The following is an 18,579-nucleotide window of genomic DNA, read 5'->3' as shown; positions in this document are numbered from 1 at the left end:
GGCTGTTACTGTATGTAGATCTGGGCAGGGAGGCCGCCAGGCTTCTCCTTTATTGGACTGTCACCCCAGCGCACAGTGGAAGAATGCCCAGTCTGGTTTTGATCCAGGTGTACCTCGTTTGTTTATGAAACGAATACTGGGCATTCCCTTCATGACAGGTACAGGCAGAGAGCTCAGTAAAGAAGCCGCTGAAGCAGGGGTTTTTATTGTAGCTATGAGACAACAGCCAGAGGCGTCCAGAAGCATCCAGAGAAGAGAAGAAGAAAAAAAAAAAGCAGACGGGCCAGGGCCAAGAGAAGAGAATAAGGCAGGAGAATTGGGGGAGTGGGGAGCTGGGGCAGCCTGGGAACTAGCATAGTGGAGAGGTGGGGGAGGTAAGAAAGGCCAGAAGGCTGGCATGGTCTTTACAATGCTGCGTGCATGGCAGGTACATTTGAATAGGTACGGAAGGAGTCTGGGTATGTAGCCGCCGTCATAGGCTGTGCTATGTAACCCCCAGGTGTGTTCTGGCAGGCAGAAACCTAACAGGTTTCTGAGGAACGCTACGTGTGAACTTTGGTCTATACACCAGAAATCCTATAGTTCAGCTTGAGCTGAGCCTAGGCGGTCACCATGCACAACGTCAGTGAGCCTGCCCCTTTTGGGGCTTCTTGGAATTTCTCTCTTTGGACCTAATAATAGGGACCACTCTTAAGAATTCTAAGTTCCAGTCCTATAGCCCATAGCCCGGCTTGAGGTCCTGTCAAGGTCTGCCATTGTTTGTCAAATTATCCCAGGTAAAGACTGGGCCCTACTGACCTGAGGGCACTACTGACTGAGGCACTACTGACCTGGTAGAAGTCACCAATGGTACCCCCGGCCACGCCCACAGCCTCCATTGCCTTCTCTGGGGCAGAGGCCAGGGACCTGCCCCCTCCTATCCAACCACTCTCCTACCCTTCCCAGTTAATAACCCACTGTTTCAGAACGGCTTGCTCTGCCCTCAGAAGACCTCAACAGGTTATCCCGCTGACAGCAGATCCCAGAAGTTGTAGGACATTCCTCGGGCTCCCATCCCGGGGATGTTTATTCTCTGGGTGGAGGGTGACAAAGAAAGATGTTGCAATCCACTCCATCCACGTCAGACACAGACACGTCATCTGAAAGGGAGGAGGGCAGGGCCAGAGGAGGGACACCCTGAGGCAACCCAGCCCTGAACTTAGCCTGCTGGCTGGCCCCCCACCTGCTTAGCCTGAGGAGATGGAGCAGCCCAGCCTATGCGACCTGCCCTCCCTCCCCGACTTCCCTTGATAACAAAGCAGAAACTGAAACTAAAACAGGCTCAAGTTAGAGATGAGTCACTTCCCAAAGTAACTGCGGTAACCGAGCGGTGACAACAGAAAGGCAGAAGAGAACCCAGGACACGGGAGCAAACAGGTGAGACCAGGAGTCACACAGCAGCCCAGCCTGGGAAACTGACGGGGGTAGGGGTGGCTGCTTGTTGGTGGGACAGCCAGACAGGACCAGCAGAGTCTGGGACCTAAGCACCGAGAAGCTGAAGGGTGATACGAGGCCAGCGTCCCCTGTTGCCAGGTGCCATTGGGGACAGAGGATAGGGCTGAGGGTGTAGTCTGGCAGGGTGGTGGCCCAGGATGCCTGGAGGCCTGTGGGTACTTGAATGACACCCTGGTTCCCAACCCCCATCCTCCAGGACTTTCTGAGGGTCGCCAAGGAACATGGCAGGCAGCCCAGAGGTGGTGGCCATGGATTGCGAGATGGTGGGCGTAGGGCCCCTAATGGTGAGTGGCCTGGCCCGCTGCAGCATCGTGAACCTCCATGGCATGGTTCTGTACGACAAATACATCCGGCCAGAGGGCGAGATCACCGATTACAGAACCAGAGTCAGCGGGATCACACCTCATCACATGATGAGGGCTACACCTTTTGGTGAAGCCAAGCAAGAGGTAAGTGAAGGACCAGGAGTCAAGCCAACAGGAGTTGCAGGGACCCTGTCCTTCCTCCTCAGCGCCTTCCCTAGGGTCTGTGGTCTGTGACTCCACCATAACAAATTCCTCACATTTCTGAGAAATGAACCCTGGGCCTTGTTATCACAGCTCCCAATGAGAGGACCTTAGGCTCCCATCTGGGGCTGCTTCCAGAGCATCTATATGGTCTAATTTTCGGCTCTTGTGATGGGGAAGTTGAATTCCAGCTGATGTCTCTCTCTCTCTCTTAGACCACACTGCCCTGGTGAGCCTGGGAAATGAGGCTCCGAGGCCGAGCAGGCTTGAGTTCAGAGGCCAGAGATTCCTGGACTGGAGGTCTTGTTCCCTAACCAAATGCTCTGGGCTGTAGCAGGCTCCCTCTTGAGCTTGAAGACCAAGGTTTTTACCCTTTAGCCTGTGGCCACGTCTCCCAGATACTTTCTGTTTCTTTGTATGACTGAAGGGAAATAAAAACTCAAGTGGAAATTTCCCCAGGGTTCATCACCTCTGGGCAGGTTCAGCAGGAGCTTGGGGAAGTTCAAGATCACAGGAACTGTGGTTGGTCTCCACGGACATGCCCAGTGTGTACCAGAGCACTGAAGGCTGGACATAAAAATCCCAGCAGTGCTATTATTTACTAGGTAGTGGGGTATTCTCTTTCTCTCTCTCTTTCTCTCTTTCACTCTCCCTCCCTCTCTCCCTCCCTCTATCTCTCTCCCTCTTTTTCTCTCTCCCTCTTTCTCTCTCCCCCCTCCCTCCCTCTCTCTCTCCCTTTCTTTCTCTCTCCCTCTCTTTCTCTCTCCCTCTTTCTCTCTCTCCTCTGTCCCTCCCTTCCTCCCTCCCTCCCTCCCTCCCTCCCTCTCTCTCTCTCTCTTTCTCTCCCCTCCCTTCTTCTCTCCCTCCCTTTCTCTCTCCCTCTCTTTCTCCTTCCCTATCTCTCCCTCCCTCCCTTCCTCTCTTTCTCTCTCCCTTCCTCCCTCCCTCCCTCCCTCTCTCCCTCTCTTTCTCTCTCCCTTTCTCTCTCTTTCTCCCCCTCTCCCTCCTCCCCCACTCCTCTTCTTGCTCTTCCCCTTCTCCCTCCCTCCTTTCTTAGCCCCCCCCCCATGCTCATTCACCCTTCCTGAGCTCATTTCCACCCCAGCCCAGCCCACGTGGTACTCAGGAATTAACTGTCTCACTGGGAAGCAGACACTCTTGAGTCATGGCTCCCTGCTGCTCCAGTGCACACTTCATCTGTATCTACCAAGGACATGCTGCTTAGAGTTTGGAAGGTGCCCTGGGGATGTCTGTGGGATGAGAGCAGACCTGAGTTTTCAGCGACGAAGTTGCCTCTATTCCACCATCCACCCTTTCGTGAGCTGCAGTGGACATACTCAGGCAGCCTGGGGAAGGGGCCAAGAGCAAGCATGTTGTCCCGGGATCCATTCCCAGCTCTGCCACCTGCCTGCTCTGTGTCCTCAGGCTTGATGGCCACCCTTTCTGAGCTCTCTCATCAAGGCTCTGTGATATGAGGATGATACACCAATATAAATGTATCCAGTGCCATGCTCCAGATCCTATCCTAGGCAAAGCCACACCATGTTCTTCACTCTGTGGCAGCAGCAAGAATGAGGTGGCCAGTCTCATCGCTTCCGCTTTTCAGATGAGGAGACCAAGGCGCAAGGTCGGTGGTACCTCGGGAGGTGGAGCGGAGCTCATTCTGACTCAGGGCTGGAGCTGTAACGTTCTCTTCCAACATTCCGCATCAGTGTCCGGTATAAGGGACAGTGGCCGGCACAGCACACTCCATTCACCGCAGCCCAGGCTACTTGAGCCCTTGACTGAAGCTAACCTAACCCTGACCATAACCTTTCCCAGCCTTCTAGAACAGGAGCCTAGTACGGCATCTCACATCTCACCCCGCTCCACCACTTCCCAATGAAGTAGCCCAGCCAGAACCTGGTCCTTATGAGACTGCCTGCGTACGAGGTGCCCAAGCACTGAGCTATCCTTGACTTTCAGGAACGTGGGATCAACTAAGATCCCCAAAGAAGCTGTGCCACGACCTGCATGACTTTGGGATTGACCTGGCTAGAGTAATGAGGAATGAAGACACACAGAAAACGTGGGGTGGGGTGAACCCTTGACTCCGATAGAGATGCACCATAGTCGGGGTCTCAGACTCCTTCAAGGCCCAGCTAAGGCACTGCAACCAGCAAAGGAAATTAACTAAGAAGATCTGAGGGAGAAAAAAAGATTAACTCACATATTTTTTCCCTCAGCATGTCTCTTTATTCTTTTTCTGCTGCAAATACTCCCAGTTAATACACTCTTACAACTAGCAATTTCCCAGCCTGGGGCTGTTCAGGACTAGAATTTTTTTTTATTATTATTGATTTTTATTGAGTTCTACATTTTTCTCTGCTCCCCTCCCTGCCTCTCCCCTCCCCCTTCAACCCTCCCCCAAGGTCCCCATGCTCCTAATTTACTCAGGAGATCTTGTTTTTTTCTACTTCCCATGTAGATTAGATCTATGTATGTCTCTCTTAGGGTCCTCATTGTTGTCTAGGTTCTCTGGGATTGTGATTTGTGGGCTGGTTTTCTTTGCTTTATGTTTAAAAACCACTTATGAGTGAGTACATGTGATAATTGTCTTTCTGGGTCTGGGTTGCCTCACTCAAAATGATGTTTTCTAGCTCCATCCATTTGCCTGCAAAATTCAAGATGTCGTTATTTTTTTCTTCTGTGTAGTACTCCATTGTGTAAATGTACCACATTTTTCTAATCCATTCTTCAGTCGAGGGGCATTTAGGTTGTTTCCAGGTTCTGGCTATGACAAACAATGCTGCTATGAACATAGTTGAGCACATGTCCTTGTGGCACGATTGAGCATCCTTTGGATATATACCCAAAAGTGGTATTGCTGGGTCTTGAAGAAGGTTGTTTGTTAGTTTTCTGAGAAATCACCACACTGACATCCAAAGGAGTTGTACCAGCTTGCATTCCCACCAGCAATGCAGAAGTGTTCCCTTTTCCCCACATCCTCTCCATAAGTTGTCATCAGTGTTTTTGATCTTGGCCATTCTTACAGATGTAAGATGGAATCTCAGAGTTGTTTTGATTTGCATTTCTCTGATGACTAAGGATGTTGAACATTTCCTTAAGTGTCTTTCAGCCATTTTAGATTCCTCTGTTGAGAGTTCTCTGTTTAGGTCTGTACTCCTTTTTTTTTTTTTGATTATGTGATCTTTTGGCATCCAATTTCTTGAGTTCTTTGTATATTTTGGAGATCAGACCTTTGTCTGATGTGGGGTTAGTGAAGATCTTTTTCCATTCTGTAGGCTGTCGTTTTGTCTTGTTGACCATGTTCCTTGTTTTACAGAAGTTTTTCAGTTTCAGGAGGTCCCATTTATTAATTGTTTCTCTCAGTGTCTGTGCTGCTGGGATTCTATTTAGGAAGTGGTTCCCTGTGCCAATGAGTTCAAGTGTACTTCCCACTTTCTCTTCTATAAGGTTCAGTGTGACTGGCTTTATGATGAGGTCTTTGATCCATTTGGACTTGAGTTTTGTGCATGGTGATAGATATGGGTCTATTTTCATTTTTCTACATGTTTATATCTAGTTATGCCATCACCACTTGTTAAATATGTTTTCTTTGATATCCGGGTCTTCTGTTTGGTTCCATTGGTCCTCCTGTCTGTTCTTATGCCAGTACCAGGCTGTTTTCAGTACTGTAGCTCTGTAGTAGAGTTTGAAGTCAGGGATTGTGATGCCTCTAGAAGTTCTTTTATTGCCCAGGATTGTTTTGGCTATTCTGGGTTTTTTTTGCTTTTCCAAATGAAGTTGAGTACTGTTCTTTGGAGGTCTTTGAAAAATTTTGCTGGGATTTTGATGGGCGGATATCTGGAAATGTCTTAATAGAATGCTTTTGTCTGGACTCTAAACACTGCCCAAATGCCTGTCAATAAAGATAATTGCAGGAAGCCAGATCCCTGTGTTTACATAGGAGAGAGGAACTAAAGCCTGGTAGTGGAAACTGTTTTCACACATGGCTGGGGAATGTAATCAGTAAACCCCAAATGCATAGGGAAAATTGTGCCCAGTAAATGATCAAATGGTGCCTGATTGTGGGAGATAAATCTCAAATTTGTAACAGATGGGAGTAATCTACAGCAAGAAAACAGCCATTTTATTCCCAAGGCAATAAGTCACCATCAGCTCAGAAACCAAGGAGGCAGGTTAGCTAATCTTGGTTGGGCGTCTCTGTAGCGGATTGGTCTTAAGCCATAGTCATCCAGGGGGTTGAAGCTGTGGCCAATTATTTCTGTACATACTACTTTTTATCTAAAGGTTAACCGTTCATCAACAACTGTCAGACCAGGGGAGGCTTTACTATTCTCCTGAGCCAGTCCTGGGCAAAGCCTCTCTGTCCCCATGAGTCTGCAGCCTTTTTATCCTTGGCATGGCCAGGCTCATGTCATGAATGCTGTAAGAGAGGGTGCAGGGAAACCACCAAAGTGAATCACTCCACGGGTGAAAACCGAAATTGTGTTCAGACTGTCATGCTGTCTCTGGGGTGCAGGAGGAAAGAACCTTGGCAGGGTGGCTTTGGGATGTAGGTAGGTACGTGCTGGTAGAGACTGGGGAGCTTGGAAGATCGCACTGACTTTGTATGGAATGGAATTTACGGGTATATGTCCGTAGAGAACTCTATGTCCCCTTTGCCAGAGGCAAGGGAAGATATAGAAGTGGCTCCTTCTGGCAGACAGAAACCCTTTTCACAGGTTCCTGAAGATTGCTGTGTAGGCGCTTCAACCTATCACTTGCAATCCTTTTGTTTCTCCTCCAGCCAGAGCCCTCACTGTCATCCTGGACCTAGTCAGTGGGCCTGCTCATTTGCCAGGAGAGGAGTTTGGATCTGGCAAATGCTTATTTACACAGAGTGCGCTGGTTCCCCACACAGCTGGTTCTCACTCACTAACCACAGTATTTTGTTACTTGTTTTTGTGGCGCTGGGATTGAACCGGGCTCTTGCACATGCCAGGAAAGAGTTACACCAACTGAGTCACACCCCCAGCTTTTTTTTTTTAATATATACTTTTTGAGATACAGTCTCACTAAGCTTCCCAGGTTGACCTTGAACTCACTAACCAGGCAGGTTTTGAACTTTTGGTCCTTCTGCCTCAGCTTCCTGTGTAGCTGGGGGTACAGACATGCTCTTCCAAATGCATTCTCCTTAATTGTGTGTGTGTGTGTGTGTGTGTGTGTGTGTGTGTGTGTGTGTGTAGCCTGTGTGCACTTGTTTGTGTATACATGTGTGGGTACAGGTGTACATGTGTGTGGAGGCCAAGGTCCATCAGTGTAAGTTGTCTGTCTTGATTTCTTTCTGCCTTATTTTTGCTACCCTGACACACATTGTTTTGGAAAGGATAACTTATGACCAGCCAAAGAATTTCAGGGATCTCCTTGTCTCCACCTGGCCCCCAGCATGAGGCATATAGACATGTATCTACACACCCAGTTTTTAAGTGGGTGCTGGGGATCCAAACCTAGGTCCTTAATGCTTGTGTATCTGGCTCTTTGCTGACTGAACTGTTGTTTCCCCAGCCTTATCTATGTTTTACTTCTAAAGGCAGAAAATACACGTGGGCCCCAAAATGTACTGAAGACCCCCAGAAGAAAGAAGCTGCTAGCCTTTTCTCAGATCCACAGGCAGTGGAACCTTCCAGAGGCATCTAGGGTTCGCCAGAACTGAGTTCTGGGCAGGTTTTCTGTTCAAAGCTCTTCAACCCCAGGTTAAAGGGACGGTGAGTAGGCCCAACTCACGGCATGTAGTAAGCCAGCCTGTGGTAGCCAGGAGTGCTGTAGGCTAGCCTGAGCCCTCTGACTCTGCCCAGGAATGTTAGATCACTGACACTAGCTCCATTTTCTTTGTATAAGGCAGGGCCTCATGTAGCCCAGGCTGTCCTCAAACTCACTATGTACGCCAGGGTAGCCTTGGACTTCTCCTCCTGGGTTTACAGATGTGCTGTCTTCTTGCCCCCCGCCACTTTTATTAGTTTGGAATGTGATACTATTGCTTTCACAGGGTTCTATATCTTCCTACATCCCTCGATCTGCCAATCATCTGGAACACTGGTTCTGAATGAGATGGGAATTTGCGCGCGCGCACACACACACACACACACACACACACACACACATCCCCTGCCAGAGACATTTGTGGCTGTCACTGTGGCAGGAGCAGGGCTGCCAGTAGCAGCATGTAGACATGTGGACGTGCTGTTCAGTAGCCTCCTCCCCTATCCTGTTCCACAAGAAAGACACAATGGGTGGGCCTCGGCCTCAGATGCCTGTAGAGCTCCAGTGGAGAAACGCGGGTTTATAGAGACTCTGACAAATCACAAACAAGGAGCCCAAGAAGGGCAGTGACGCGCTGAAGACACAGGCAGGTGACTACATGTCAACCGTTAGGCTCAGGGCTCCTTCCTGGCAGCTTCGCGTCGCTCTACTTCCGGGAATCGAAGAGAGGTTACTTATAGCTGATCTCTTGCTTTCAGCTGGGACCTGCCCCGTGGCTTCGCTAGGGTCACAGTGTGCTGCTGGGGCTCTGCCTCCCGCGGAGCTTAGCGGGTCCGGAGGCAACCCGCTGCTCTTTTAATCCAGGATAGCAGTGCGAGCCAGGGGCGGAGTAACCCGCCGAGCCTGGCAAGAGACAAGAGGATGCGGGGGAAACTGGGGCCATTCCTGATGACAGGAAGACCCTTGATCCTATGGGAAGAAAAGGGTCCTCTCCAGTCTCCTACTTCCAGCCACCTCTGCTGGTCACCAGCAGTGAATAGCCAGATATAGGAAGCAGTGGAGGGTTGAGGGTGTGGAAGAGACAAAAGTAACGGGCTCCTAGAAGCTGCTAGGGTCCAGGCAGACTTCCCAAACTGATCAGCGAAGTGTAACCAGGGGGAGGGTTGCCAAGGGCCCGCTCCAGGTCCTTTGATCCTGTGCCTCTGCAGCTGGTCCCAGTGCTCTGAATTAGATTCATCTGGGAAATGCTAGGACATGGGATCAAGGAGCCCGTGAACAGGGGGCAACAGCACCTGGTCTTCTGACTCAAGACCTGGGCCTCCTTTTGCATCTGGGCTCCAGTTAGCCAGATAATGGGACAAGCCCCCACCTCAAGCTTCTTGACTAAGTGTCAACACAAGCCCAGAGAGGCCCTTTGATGTCCCCAGGAGAAGCAGGCGGTGGAGCAGTGTTAGGCAGGCAGGAAGCTTTTTATATGATGCAGGTTAAGGTGCTTGGTTGTGGACAGAGAAAGCTGAAGGCAGGCAGAGCTGTCTTGAAGCCACAGCCAAGGCCAGACACCCTGTTTTGTTTTCAGATGCCTCTTTCTAGCCAAGTTAAAGAATGTTGCTGTGCTGTGTGCCAGGGTATGGGAGAGAGGCCAAGGAGAGGCTTAAAAGTCCATGTAAGACATGAGGCTGAACGCTCCAAGGGTTGCCCATTCTCTCACTGGGCTGTTAGATGTCTGGATCCACCTTGCTCATCCAGCTGTGTGACAAGCAGATGCTCTGAAGCCAGACCCTGTCACTACCTCTCTGTGTGGGGAATCCCAGCATTCCGATGTTTAGCACACCATCCCCCAAAATGGCCCAAACGCTGGCAGGTAGCATTTGTCATTCCTGTGTATCTGTGGTCCTGCAGGCCTAGGTAGTAGGGGCAGTGTGGCAGGGCCAGCAGGCAGGAGTTATGTGTAAGGTTGCCTGCTGCTGTAGTAGATTTTCTCAGCTTGTTTCTATATAGGGACCTTTCTCCAGGGTTTCCCCAGCCAGGGGAAGTCCATTCCTCCTCGTTTGTTTGCTTAGGGTCCCACGTAGCTCAGACTGACTTTGATCTCACTGTGAACTGATCCTCCTGACTCCAACCTCCAAAGTCTTAGATTACAGGTATGTGCCGACATGCCAGCTTTATATGAGATAGAACCTAGGTTCTCCCATAAAAAGTTTTTACACCCTGATAAATCTCTCTGTTGACACAGTAATCCAAATCAGACCAAATCAAACCGAATTAGAAAAAAAACCCCAGGTTTTATGGATGTCAGTGCTCCCCGGTGACCTTCCAGGCCCTTAGAGAGGAGACGGGAAAGGAAGCCCAGAAAATCCTGTGTTTATTCTCTGGGGGTCAGTTTAAATACGCTGTGGGTGTGGTCTTGAGCCTCTATGGGGAGGGATCACCATTTGATGGGTTTTGTCGGAGGTGGAGTCTGGACTGAGGCAACTCCCAGAGGAGGGGGCTTAGGATGGAACTTTCCCCCCAAATATTCCAGACTTTTTTTAGGACACATGGATGCCAGGGGCTGGGGTGATGCTTCCAACCAAACATCCCATGCTAGGCAAGTACTCTACCAGTTGACCCACACCCCAGCCTGCAGCACAAATTCTAATCAGTCTCATTAATAAAAACCCAGAGTCAGATATCAGGGCAAATGTTGAAAAATCAGAGAAGTAAAGGAACCACTAGAGAGACTTTTTAACCTCTACGAAATCCTCAGACCAAAGCAGGCAAGATCTTGTCTCCATGAGTCCCCAGACTGAATGGCCTGAACTCCTGTTTCCCTCACCTTAGGTTCCTCTTTCTGCCCAACCATATCCCTTCCTGTCTCCATCTTTCTAGTGCTGGGATTAAAGGTATGAGCCATCACCGCTGGCTCTGTTTATTTTTTAGATTTGGTCAATCTCGGGCTGCCCAGGGTGGCCTTGAACTCACAGAGATCCACTTACCTCTGCCTCTGGAATTAAAGGTGTGCGCCACCACTGCCTGGCCTCTATGGCTAACTAGTGGCTTGCTCCACACTCTGGTCCTCAGGCAAGCTTTATTTATTATAGGACGAACAAAATATCACCGCACCAGCCCTAATTATTATGTTTTTAAAGAGCACTATGAAGGAATTAGCAACCATTTAAAATGGTCGGAGCCACTTCAGGAAAATGATTTCATTCCTCTGTGTTTTCGGTTACCGTTGTTTTCTTTTGTAGAATTCTGTTAAACCTGGGCCTCCCTCCTAACTGGGCTAGCTTTTGTAGCTGCTGAACCGAGCCAGCAACTTCAAGCTTTGAGACAATATGAATTTGTAATCTTAACGTCGTTCTTTTCAGAAGTCCAACCTGGGCCTTTTGGGAACCAAAGCTAAGGCATTTGCAAGACTGATTTCTTATCCCTTGCCAGGTTCTGGAGGCAGCTTGAACACCATAGCCTTGGTCCTTCCTCCTGTTCAAAACTACCAACAGTCCACAAATTATCCTCAAAAAAAAAAAAAAAATCCATGCCCTTCAGAACTAAGGGTCCTTGATAATGGGGGTCTATTCTGGAACTCTCATTCTCTGGCTTGTCTTAGGGATTGGATCTAATGACTTTCCCACTGAGCCACAATCCCAGCAAAAGCTTCCCTATTTTAAGATCAATATCTGGCTAATAGTTTAAGTTCCACATGCACTTACACACACACACACACACACACACACACACACACACCGCTGCCCAGGTATGTCTTCACAGATTCCCTCAGAGGGGTGTGGACACCTCTGGGAGGTCATTTCTTGCCCTGTTGTAACAGCAGGGTTGCTCAGCAGGTTAAAGGACATAGTCTATGTGCTGTGTGTCCATGCAAGCCCTTCCCATGAGCCTCGGGAGCAGCCCAGGGTAGGGGTCCTCACAGAGTTAGACTGCTTTGAGAAGGACTCTGAACCTGTATCCCTCCAGTGAGGGAAAGCGATTTGCTCAGGGTCCCATAGCAGCTCCAAGAGTGGCCACTGCCCATCTAGCTCCATGACTCTGGGGAGGGGGGCACCCCACCTGGAGCACCCAGGGTGGACATGCATGGGGACACCTGTCTTCCTGAACAGATCCTGCAGCTTCTGAAAGGCAAGCTGGTGGTAGGCCACGACCTGAAGCATGACTTCAATGCGTTGAAGGAGGACATGAACAACTACGCCATCTACGACACGTCCACAGACTTGCTGCTGAGTCATGAGGCCAAGGTGGGCCATTACAAACGGGTGTCCCTGCGGGTGCTGAGTGAGCGTCTTCTAAACAAGCGCATCCAGGTGAGGAACCCCCCCCCCCTCCATTACCCTCCCGCTTCTCTCTTCTCCCTCTTCTCTCTACTCTCTCCTCCCCCTCAAATGAAGAATAGCCTACTCTTCCTCTTCCCGCTGCTTTCTCTCCTCCTCCAATCAAGGAGTTCCCTTCCTACTTTCTCCTTAGTCTTCTCCCTCTCTCCTAAAAGTGAGGCTCCTCCTCCTTTTCTTTCCCACTCCTCCCCTCCCTAGCCCCCCCACCCCCATGCCTCCAGGTAAGGAGCCTCTGCAGCCTGCTGGGCCTAGGCCAATCCTCCAGAACTCCCCACTACCACCTCAGGAGCTCTGGTGCAGACATGCAACCCCAAGATCCTTCCCTCCACTCCTGAGAGGCTGTATGTTTGTGTGTGAGGTGTCTTTGGCTTCAGGAGACCAGAGTCAAGGAAGGGAATACAGAAAGCCCCTTTGCGAGGTGATCCCAGGAGCACAGGCAGGGAAGGAGAGGGGAAAGCCCCTGGTAAAGGGTTCTTGCCTTAAATCATGTGAACCATGGGTCTTTTACCACTGCAACCCCAGGGAAATGGTAGGAAGCCTGCACCTCCAGTGTGCCATAGTGGGACCTGAGAGCTGGGGTCCCTGTGTGCTGGGGACTAGCCTCAGCAGAGAAGTGGGTCTCGAATCTGGGATGTCTGGAAGGCGAAATGAGTACAGGAACACAGGATTCTGATGCAAGCTGACAGGCTATCAGCTGCAGGGAAAGTTCCTCTTCCTCCTCTTCCTCTTCTTCTTCTTCCTCCTCTTCCTCTTCTTCTTCCTTCTTTCTCCTCCTTCCTCCTCCTCCTCCTCCTCCTTCTTTTTCTTCTCCTCCTTCTTCCTCCTCCTCTTCCTCTTCTTCTTCCTTCTTTCTCCTCCTTCCTTCCTTCTTCTTCTTCTTCTTCTTCTTCTTCTTCTTCTTCTTCTTCTTCTTCCTCTTCTTCTCCTTCTTCCTCCTCCTCTTCCTCTTCTTCTTCCTTCTTTCTCCTCCTTCCTCCTCCTCCTCCTCTTCTTCTTCCTCCTCTTCCTCCTCCTCCTCTTCCTCTTTTTCTTTCTTCTTTCTCCTCCTTCCTCCTTCTTCTCCTCCTTCTCCTTCTTCCTTCTCCTCCTCCTCCTCCTCCTTCTTTCCACCCTGAACTTCAAACCCCAGTCTTTTATTGTAAAGTTTACACATGGAAAATTATTCTTTTTTTTCCCTTGCCACAGGTTAATCATTACCTGGGCAAAGCAGTTCACAGAAAGTATAAAGATTCTTTGAAATCAGAACATCATCATTCATTATGATGTTTCCCCAGTTCCCAAGCCCCATGCCAGCCACTATATTCTTAATTCTTGGCTGAGTTAATCATAGACCAACTTCTGAGGCTTCCACCTCCCTGGCTAACTACTTGCAGTTACAGAAGCATAGTTCAGTGGGTTTTACTCCATTGTCATACCTTTCCCACGTTGTCCCCTCACAATTCCAATTTTGATTTATAAGGCCATAGGCAGTCAGCCCTAAAGCCCTAGGTTCCTCAGAAACTTTATTCATCATAGCCAAGTTCTTTTCTGTTTCAGTATAATTCTTTTGCCAAGTTTTACCAGGCAAACAACAATTTCTGCATTTTCCCCAAATTTCCTCAATTCTTTCATCAGTCAGGTTTTTTTTTTCCCTTGACCTACTTTAAAGCTTCGATGCCTGCCCACTCTGTCAGATCAGGAAGGCTCATATTATCAGACAGCACATCCATATTTTCAGAAGCCACTGGCGTGGAAGGAGAAAAAGAACACGAAGAGCGAGTACACTAGTAGAATTGCTATAACCAGAATCATCTGCAACATCGCCAAGTGCGTATGCAGACGCCATAGAAGCGGTCCTGGGGGCGTAGGAGTTTCCTCCCTGGCCCTCAAGTTTAGCCGCTGGGCTGCCTGGAGGGAATTGCTTCCCGCATCTCAGGAACCACATGTGGAGGGGGCCGTCTCCGGCACCTATGCACCAGTTCCTGTTGTATATTCAGTGCTGCTCCAAGGTGCTCCCTCCTCAGTTTGTGGGGGTGGGACTCAACCCTCCTTTGTGAGAAGAGCTTTAGGTAGGGGGCCCACCCTAACAGCCAAATACTACACAGGGACCCTCCTGGTCAACAGTTTTGTTTTGTTTTTTTGAGACGAGGCTTCTCTGTGTATCCTTGGCTGTCCTGGAACTCTGAGACCAGACTGACCTCAGACCCAGAAATCTGCCTGCCTCTGCCTTGAGAGTCCTGGGACTAAAGGCATGTACCACCAGTGCTCAACTAGGGTGGTGTGTGTGTGTGGGGGGGTTGTTTGTTGTTTGTTTTTGCTTTTTTTTTCAAATTTTTTTAACATTGGGGAACAGACCCAGGGACTTGAACATAACATGCTAAACAAGCATCAGCCTTTGTTTTCTTAAAGCAGGGTCTGGCTGTGCAGCCCATATTCCCAACTCTGACTCCGCCTTGTAAATGCTGGCATTGTAGGTATATGAGCAGCTTCAATAGTGCTTCACAGAGCTCCTTACTCTGTGTGTTAGATGCTGAAAGTGAAGGTGCCACACCCCTGCCTGGGAGAAGCTCTCGGTTGAATGGGAGGCAGCCCAGGAGCAGGCATTGTTGGGGAGAGATAGTTCAGTGGGTAGAATGCTTTCCTAGCATGCACCACAGAGACCAAGCACGGTGCACACGTGCAACGCTAACCCTTAGGAAGTAGAATAGGAAGGTCAGAAGTCCAAGGTCTTCCTCAACTTCATAGCAAGTTGGAGGCTAGCCTGGACTATAGGAGCCAGGAGGGCAGTATCCTGGGAATGGGAAGAATGGTGGTCTGCCCGCTAGGAGAGCAAATCCCAGTATGACTTTCAGGGCCAGAGTTACAGCCGTCTGAAGAGAAGGAGGAGCCAGTTGGAGAGGGTCCGTGAGCCAGCGCCTGTAGGGTGTGGATGACTTGTCTTGAGTGACTGATGGTATGGACCCCTACCCCACACCTCTGGGAATTGTTTTGGAAGCAGGAGTGGGTCTGAATCTGGTTGGCCTCTGTCAGTCCCCTGACCCATGAGAATGGTCTGGCTTTTCTTTATACCCTGGATGCATGCAGTGATCTTCTATGCCTGCACCAGGAGCATGTGTCTTCACAGCTGCCCTTCTGCTGCCCTCTGTGGCTCTCAGCTCAGGCCTTGTCCTGGGGACCTTGAGCCTGCTCTGCAGAACTGTTAGGCTGTGTTCCTCAACCTTGGTTATTCCAGGGACCCTGTTTACCCTCCTCACTGGCCCCTACCTGCACTGATGTCCTCAGAACCCGGCCTCTGGCTCCTGACTGAGGACTTTGCTGATCACCTCAACAGGAGATGAGCCAGATTTGTCACAGTCAGAGGTGCTGATCCCTCCCTTTACGGGCATGAACCCCACAGGGAAGGAAAGTTCCTGGTGTACTTAGCCCTTGGGCATGCTGGGAACTGATAATACTTTGATTCCTTATAAGGCAGGTGTGTCAGGAAAGAGGAAAAAAAAAAGCCCAAGGCCATGAGGCCCTAGGGAGCTAGAACTGGGACCAAGGCCAGGGCTGTCCACCTCTCCAGGCTGACTGGTAGAGGATGCTTCGGCCACCGGCTACCACTGCCGCAGATAGTGAGGCAGTGTCCTCAGTTTCCTCACCTGTCAAGCGAGGGTGGTGGCGCCTAGAACAGTAGCACTTGGGATGTAGGCGTCACTGCGGACACCCGCTTATTAATAACACAGAACGGGATGTGGCAGCCTGTCTGAGCTGGGCCTCCCCGCCGATGTCTGTAGCACCCAGTCTGAAGAGTAGTAAAGGAGCCCTTGGACAGGCAGGCTGCCCTAGCAGAGGGACAGACGAGAAACAGCCGAGCCCCCACATCGGGTTGCAGGTAAGGCTTGAGGCCAGGCGGTCAAAGATGGCGCAGGGAGTTGGCCTGGCTCTTGGATGTGAGCCCCCACTCTCTAATGTTTGTCGTGTTGAACCTCAGTTGCACATCCAGTAAAATTGGGGATAGCCAGATCTAGCTCCTGGGGTTTGGGAAGGTTCCATGGGCCAAGGGATTAGCATGGAGGTGGCGGATGGCAGTCATTTCTTCTTCAACAGAAAATCTAGAACCTGGCTCTACCCCATGCTCTGGCCCCCGCTTCAAAGAGCTTCTGGTGTAGTGGCACGCCCTTCTCTGTCTCTCAAGTACTCTCAGTCTCTCAGGGGACCGGGCTAGGCACCGATATCCACCCAGCCTACCCTCATTGTAGGAGATGGGTAGAGTTGCTGGTCTCCAACTTGGTCACCCTGCCTGCCCTTCACTGGGGTTCCCTGCCTCCCCTTGTAAGCTGCCTCGTTCAACTCCAGCCACCCGCTGATTTCCTGCTCAAATCCCAGTGGAGACCTCACGGACACTCTCACCTACTGACCCACTCCAGGACTGGGGAGGCCAGGGTGTCTCCAGATGCAGCTCCCTTAGCTCTCGCTCTCCCTTGTGTCTACAGAACAACTGGCTGGGCCATAGCTCTGTGGAAGACGCCAGGGCCACGATGGAGCTCTACAAAATCTCTCAGCGACTCAGAGCCAGAGGCCGCCTGGGGGCATCATACTGAAGGTCATCCTCTTCCAGGGACCAGAAGCTTCCACTCCTTAAGGACAGTAATTTTCCACAGATGAGACCCTTTTCTAATAACAAAAGCAAAAGCAAAGACAAGAACACTCCTCCATGACAGGATTTCTCTTGCTTTTGGGGAAAACAAACAAACAAATAGAAAAAAAAAAAAAAAAACTTTAGTTAATAAATGACTGTATTTTATCTAATCAACCATTGGAACTTGTCTTTTGTCTTCCTTGGTGACAGAATGGAGATTTATGCCCAGGAAGTTAGCAAGTGCCTCTCCCTCCACCCCTTTCTCCTCCACTCCTCTCCCCCCTTTTCTTCCCTCTTCCCCTTTTCCTCCTCCTCTACTTCCCCCAGGTCTGTTTTTTTACATTGCAAGGAGAGCACTGGGCACAGTAGTAAAAGGAAAACTTGCTTTTTTATTCTTCTTGAGCCCAGGCCCACCTTGAGCTCGTGACTGGCCCGACTCAGCCTACTGAGTGTGAGCATTATAGGAGTGCAGGACCTCAGCCAGCTTAGCTACGTAGAGACCTTTGCTGATGCGTTCTTTCATATACTTCAGGAGCTTGAACCTAGGCTCTCCTCTATGTTAGGCAAGTGCTCTACCACTGAGCCACACCCCCAGCCCTCCCTCTCCCTCACTCAACCTTTTGCCATTAATTACTTTTATTTTTGAATTTTAAACCTTATTATAAAAAGTCACAAGAAAAAAAAATCACGCACCAAAATTAGATTCCAAGACTGTACAACTCAACGACCATCTGCATAGTTAGAGTAGCCGTTTGGGACGAAAGCTGTGGAGCATCAATTAGATTTTTTTGTGTTTTGTAAAAATATTTATTTATTTATTTATTATGTATACAATATTCTGTCTACATGTATGCCTTCAGGCCAGAAGAGGACACCAGACCTCATTACAGATGGTTGTGAGCCACCATGTGGGTGCTGGGAATTGAACTCAGGACCTTTGGAAGAGCAGGCAATGCTCTCAAGCTCTGAGCCATCTCTCCAGCCCCATCAATTAGATTTTATGCTTTCACAACGTATTTTTAGGCACTGTCCATCACCAAAACCAAAACAACAACAACAACAAAACACCAAAAAATAAAAACCAAAAAAACCACGACAGAGGGAGAACTAGAAGAAACAGTTTGCTTTATATCTTCCTTCCTGACCCGTTGATGCCCGAACTTCCGCCTCCCCTCTCTTCTTCTCTCTCTCCCCCCTTTCCTTTCTCCCCTTCCTTTCTCCTCACTGCTTCCTCCCTTCCCACTTCCCTTCCCCCTACCGTGTGTATGAATGCAGGCCACTGTGGCCCATGTGTGGAGGTCAGAGAACAACCCTTGGGAGTTAGTTAGTTCTCTCCTCCTATCACATGGGTCCCAAGGATTAAGCTCAGGTCATGAGGCTTAGTGACCAGTGCCTTTACCTTCTCCTCCCTGTCTCCCTCCCTCCCTCCCTCCCTCCCTTTTCTTTAGTACTGAGGAGTGAACCCAGGGTCTTGTACATGCTAGGTACTTTATCCCTGGGCTATACCCCCCTCCTTTTTTTTTTTTTAAACTTTGGAAAGGGTCCTCACTAAGTTGCCCAGGTTGGCCCTAAATTTGCAATCCCTATGCCCCGCCCTGGCTACTAGTGTGATTATAGGCTTATGCCCCTGGCCTTTCTCATGAACTTGAATCCTGTGTATCCAAGGAAAACACTTTGGAATCTTTGTCTTAAGGCCCCTCTGTTCTTGCTGAATTTACATCAAGGGGCATTGTTTCCTAGGTTTCCTGCTTGGGGGTCAACCCACCCCATCTTAAGACTGGCGCTTTGAAGCAGAGGCCCTGGAAGTGTCTTGGAGCCACTGCCCTCTCTTCTTCATAAAATGAGAAAGTCAGCCGGGCGGTGGTGGCGCACACCTCTAATTCCAGCACTCGGGAGGCAGGGACAGGCG

At 49.8% G+C, this 18,579-nt stretch overlaps 1 protein-coding gene across 2 annotated transcripts; it reads left to right on the top strand.

Moving 5' to 3' along the window:
• Nucleotides 1–1,168: 1,168 nt before the first annotated feature.
• Isg20 (interferon stimulated exonuclease gene 20) lies at nt 1,169–16,844 on the top strand. 2 transcript variants are annotated; one of them, XM_087901273.1, is made up of 4 exons: nt 1,169–1,416; nt 1,691–1,943; nt 11,843–12,043; nt 16,525–16,844. In XM_087901273.1, the coding sequence occupies exons 2-4, from the start codon at nt 1,716–1,718 to the stop codon at nt 16,630–16,632; spliced, it is 537 nt and encodes a 178-aa protein (XP_087757399.1). In that variant the 5' UTR covers nt 1,169–1,416; nt 1,691–1,715; the 3' UTR covers nt 16,633–16,844. The 2 variants fall into 2 exon arrangements, with proteins under 2 accessions (XP_087757399.1, XP_087757400.1); XM_087901274.1 differs by lacking the exon at nt 1,169–1,416 and adding an exon at nt 1,432–1,572.
• Nucleotides 16,845–18,579: the final 1,735 nt, after the last annotated feature.

This window comes from Myodes glareolus, chromosome 24, assembly GCF_982192425.1.
Source record: "Myodes glareolus chromosome 24, mMyoGla1.1, whole genome shotgun sequence".
NCBI lineage: Eukaryota > Metazoa > Chordata > Mammalia > Rodentia > Cricetidae > Myodes > Myodes glareolus.
The sequence above is the reverse complement of the archived record's forward strand: the minus strand, read 5'-3'. Positions and strand labels throughout refer to the sequence as shown.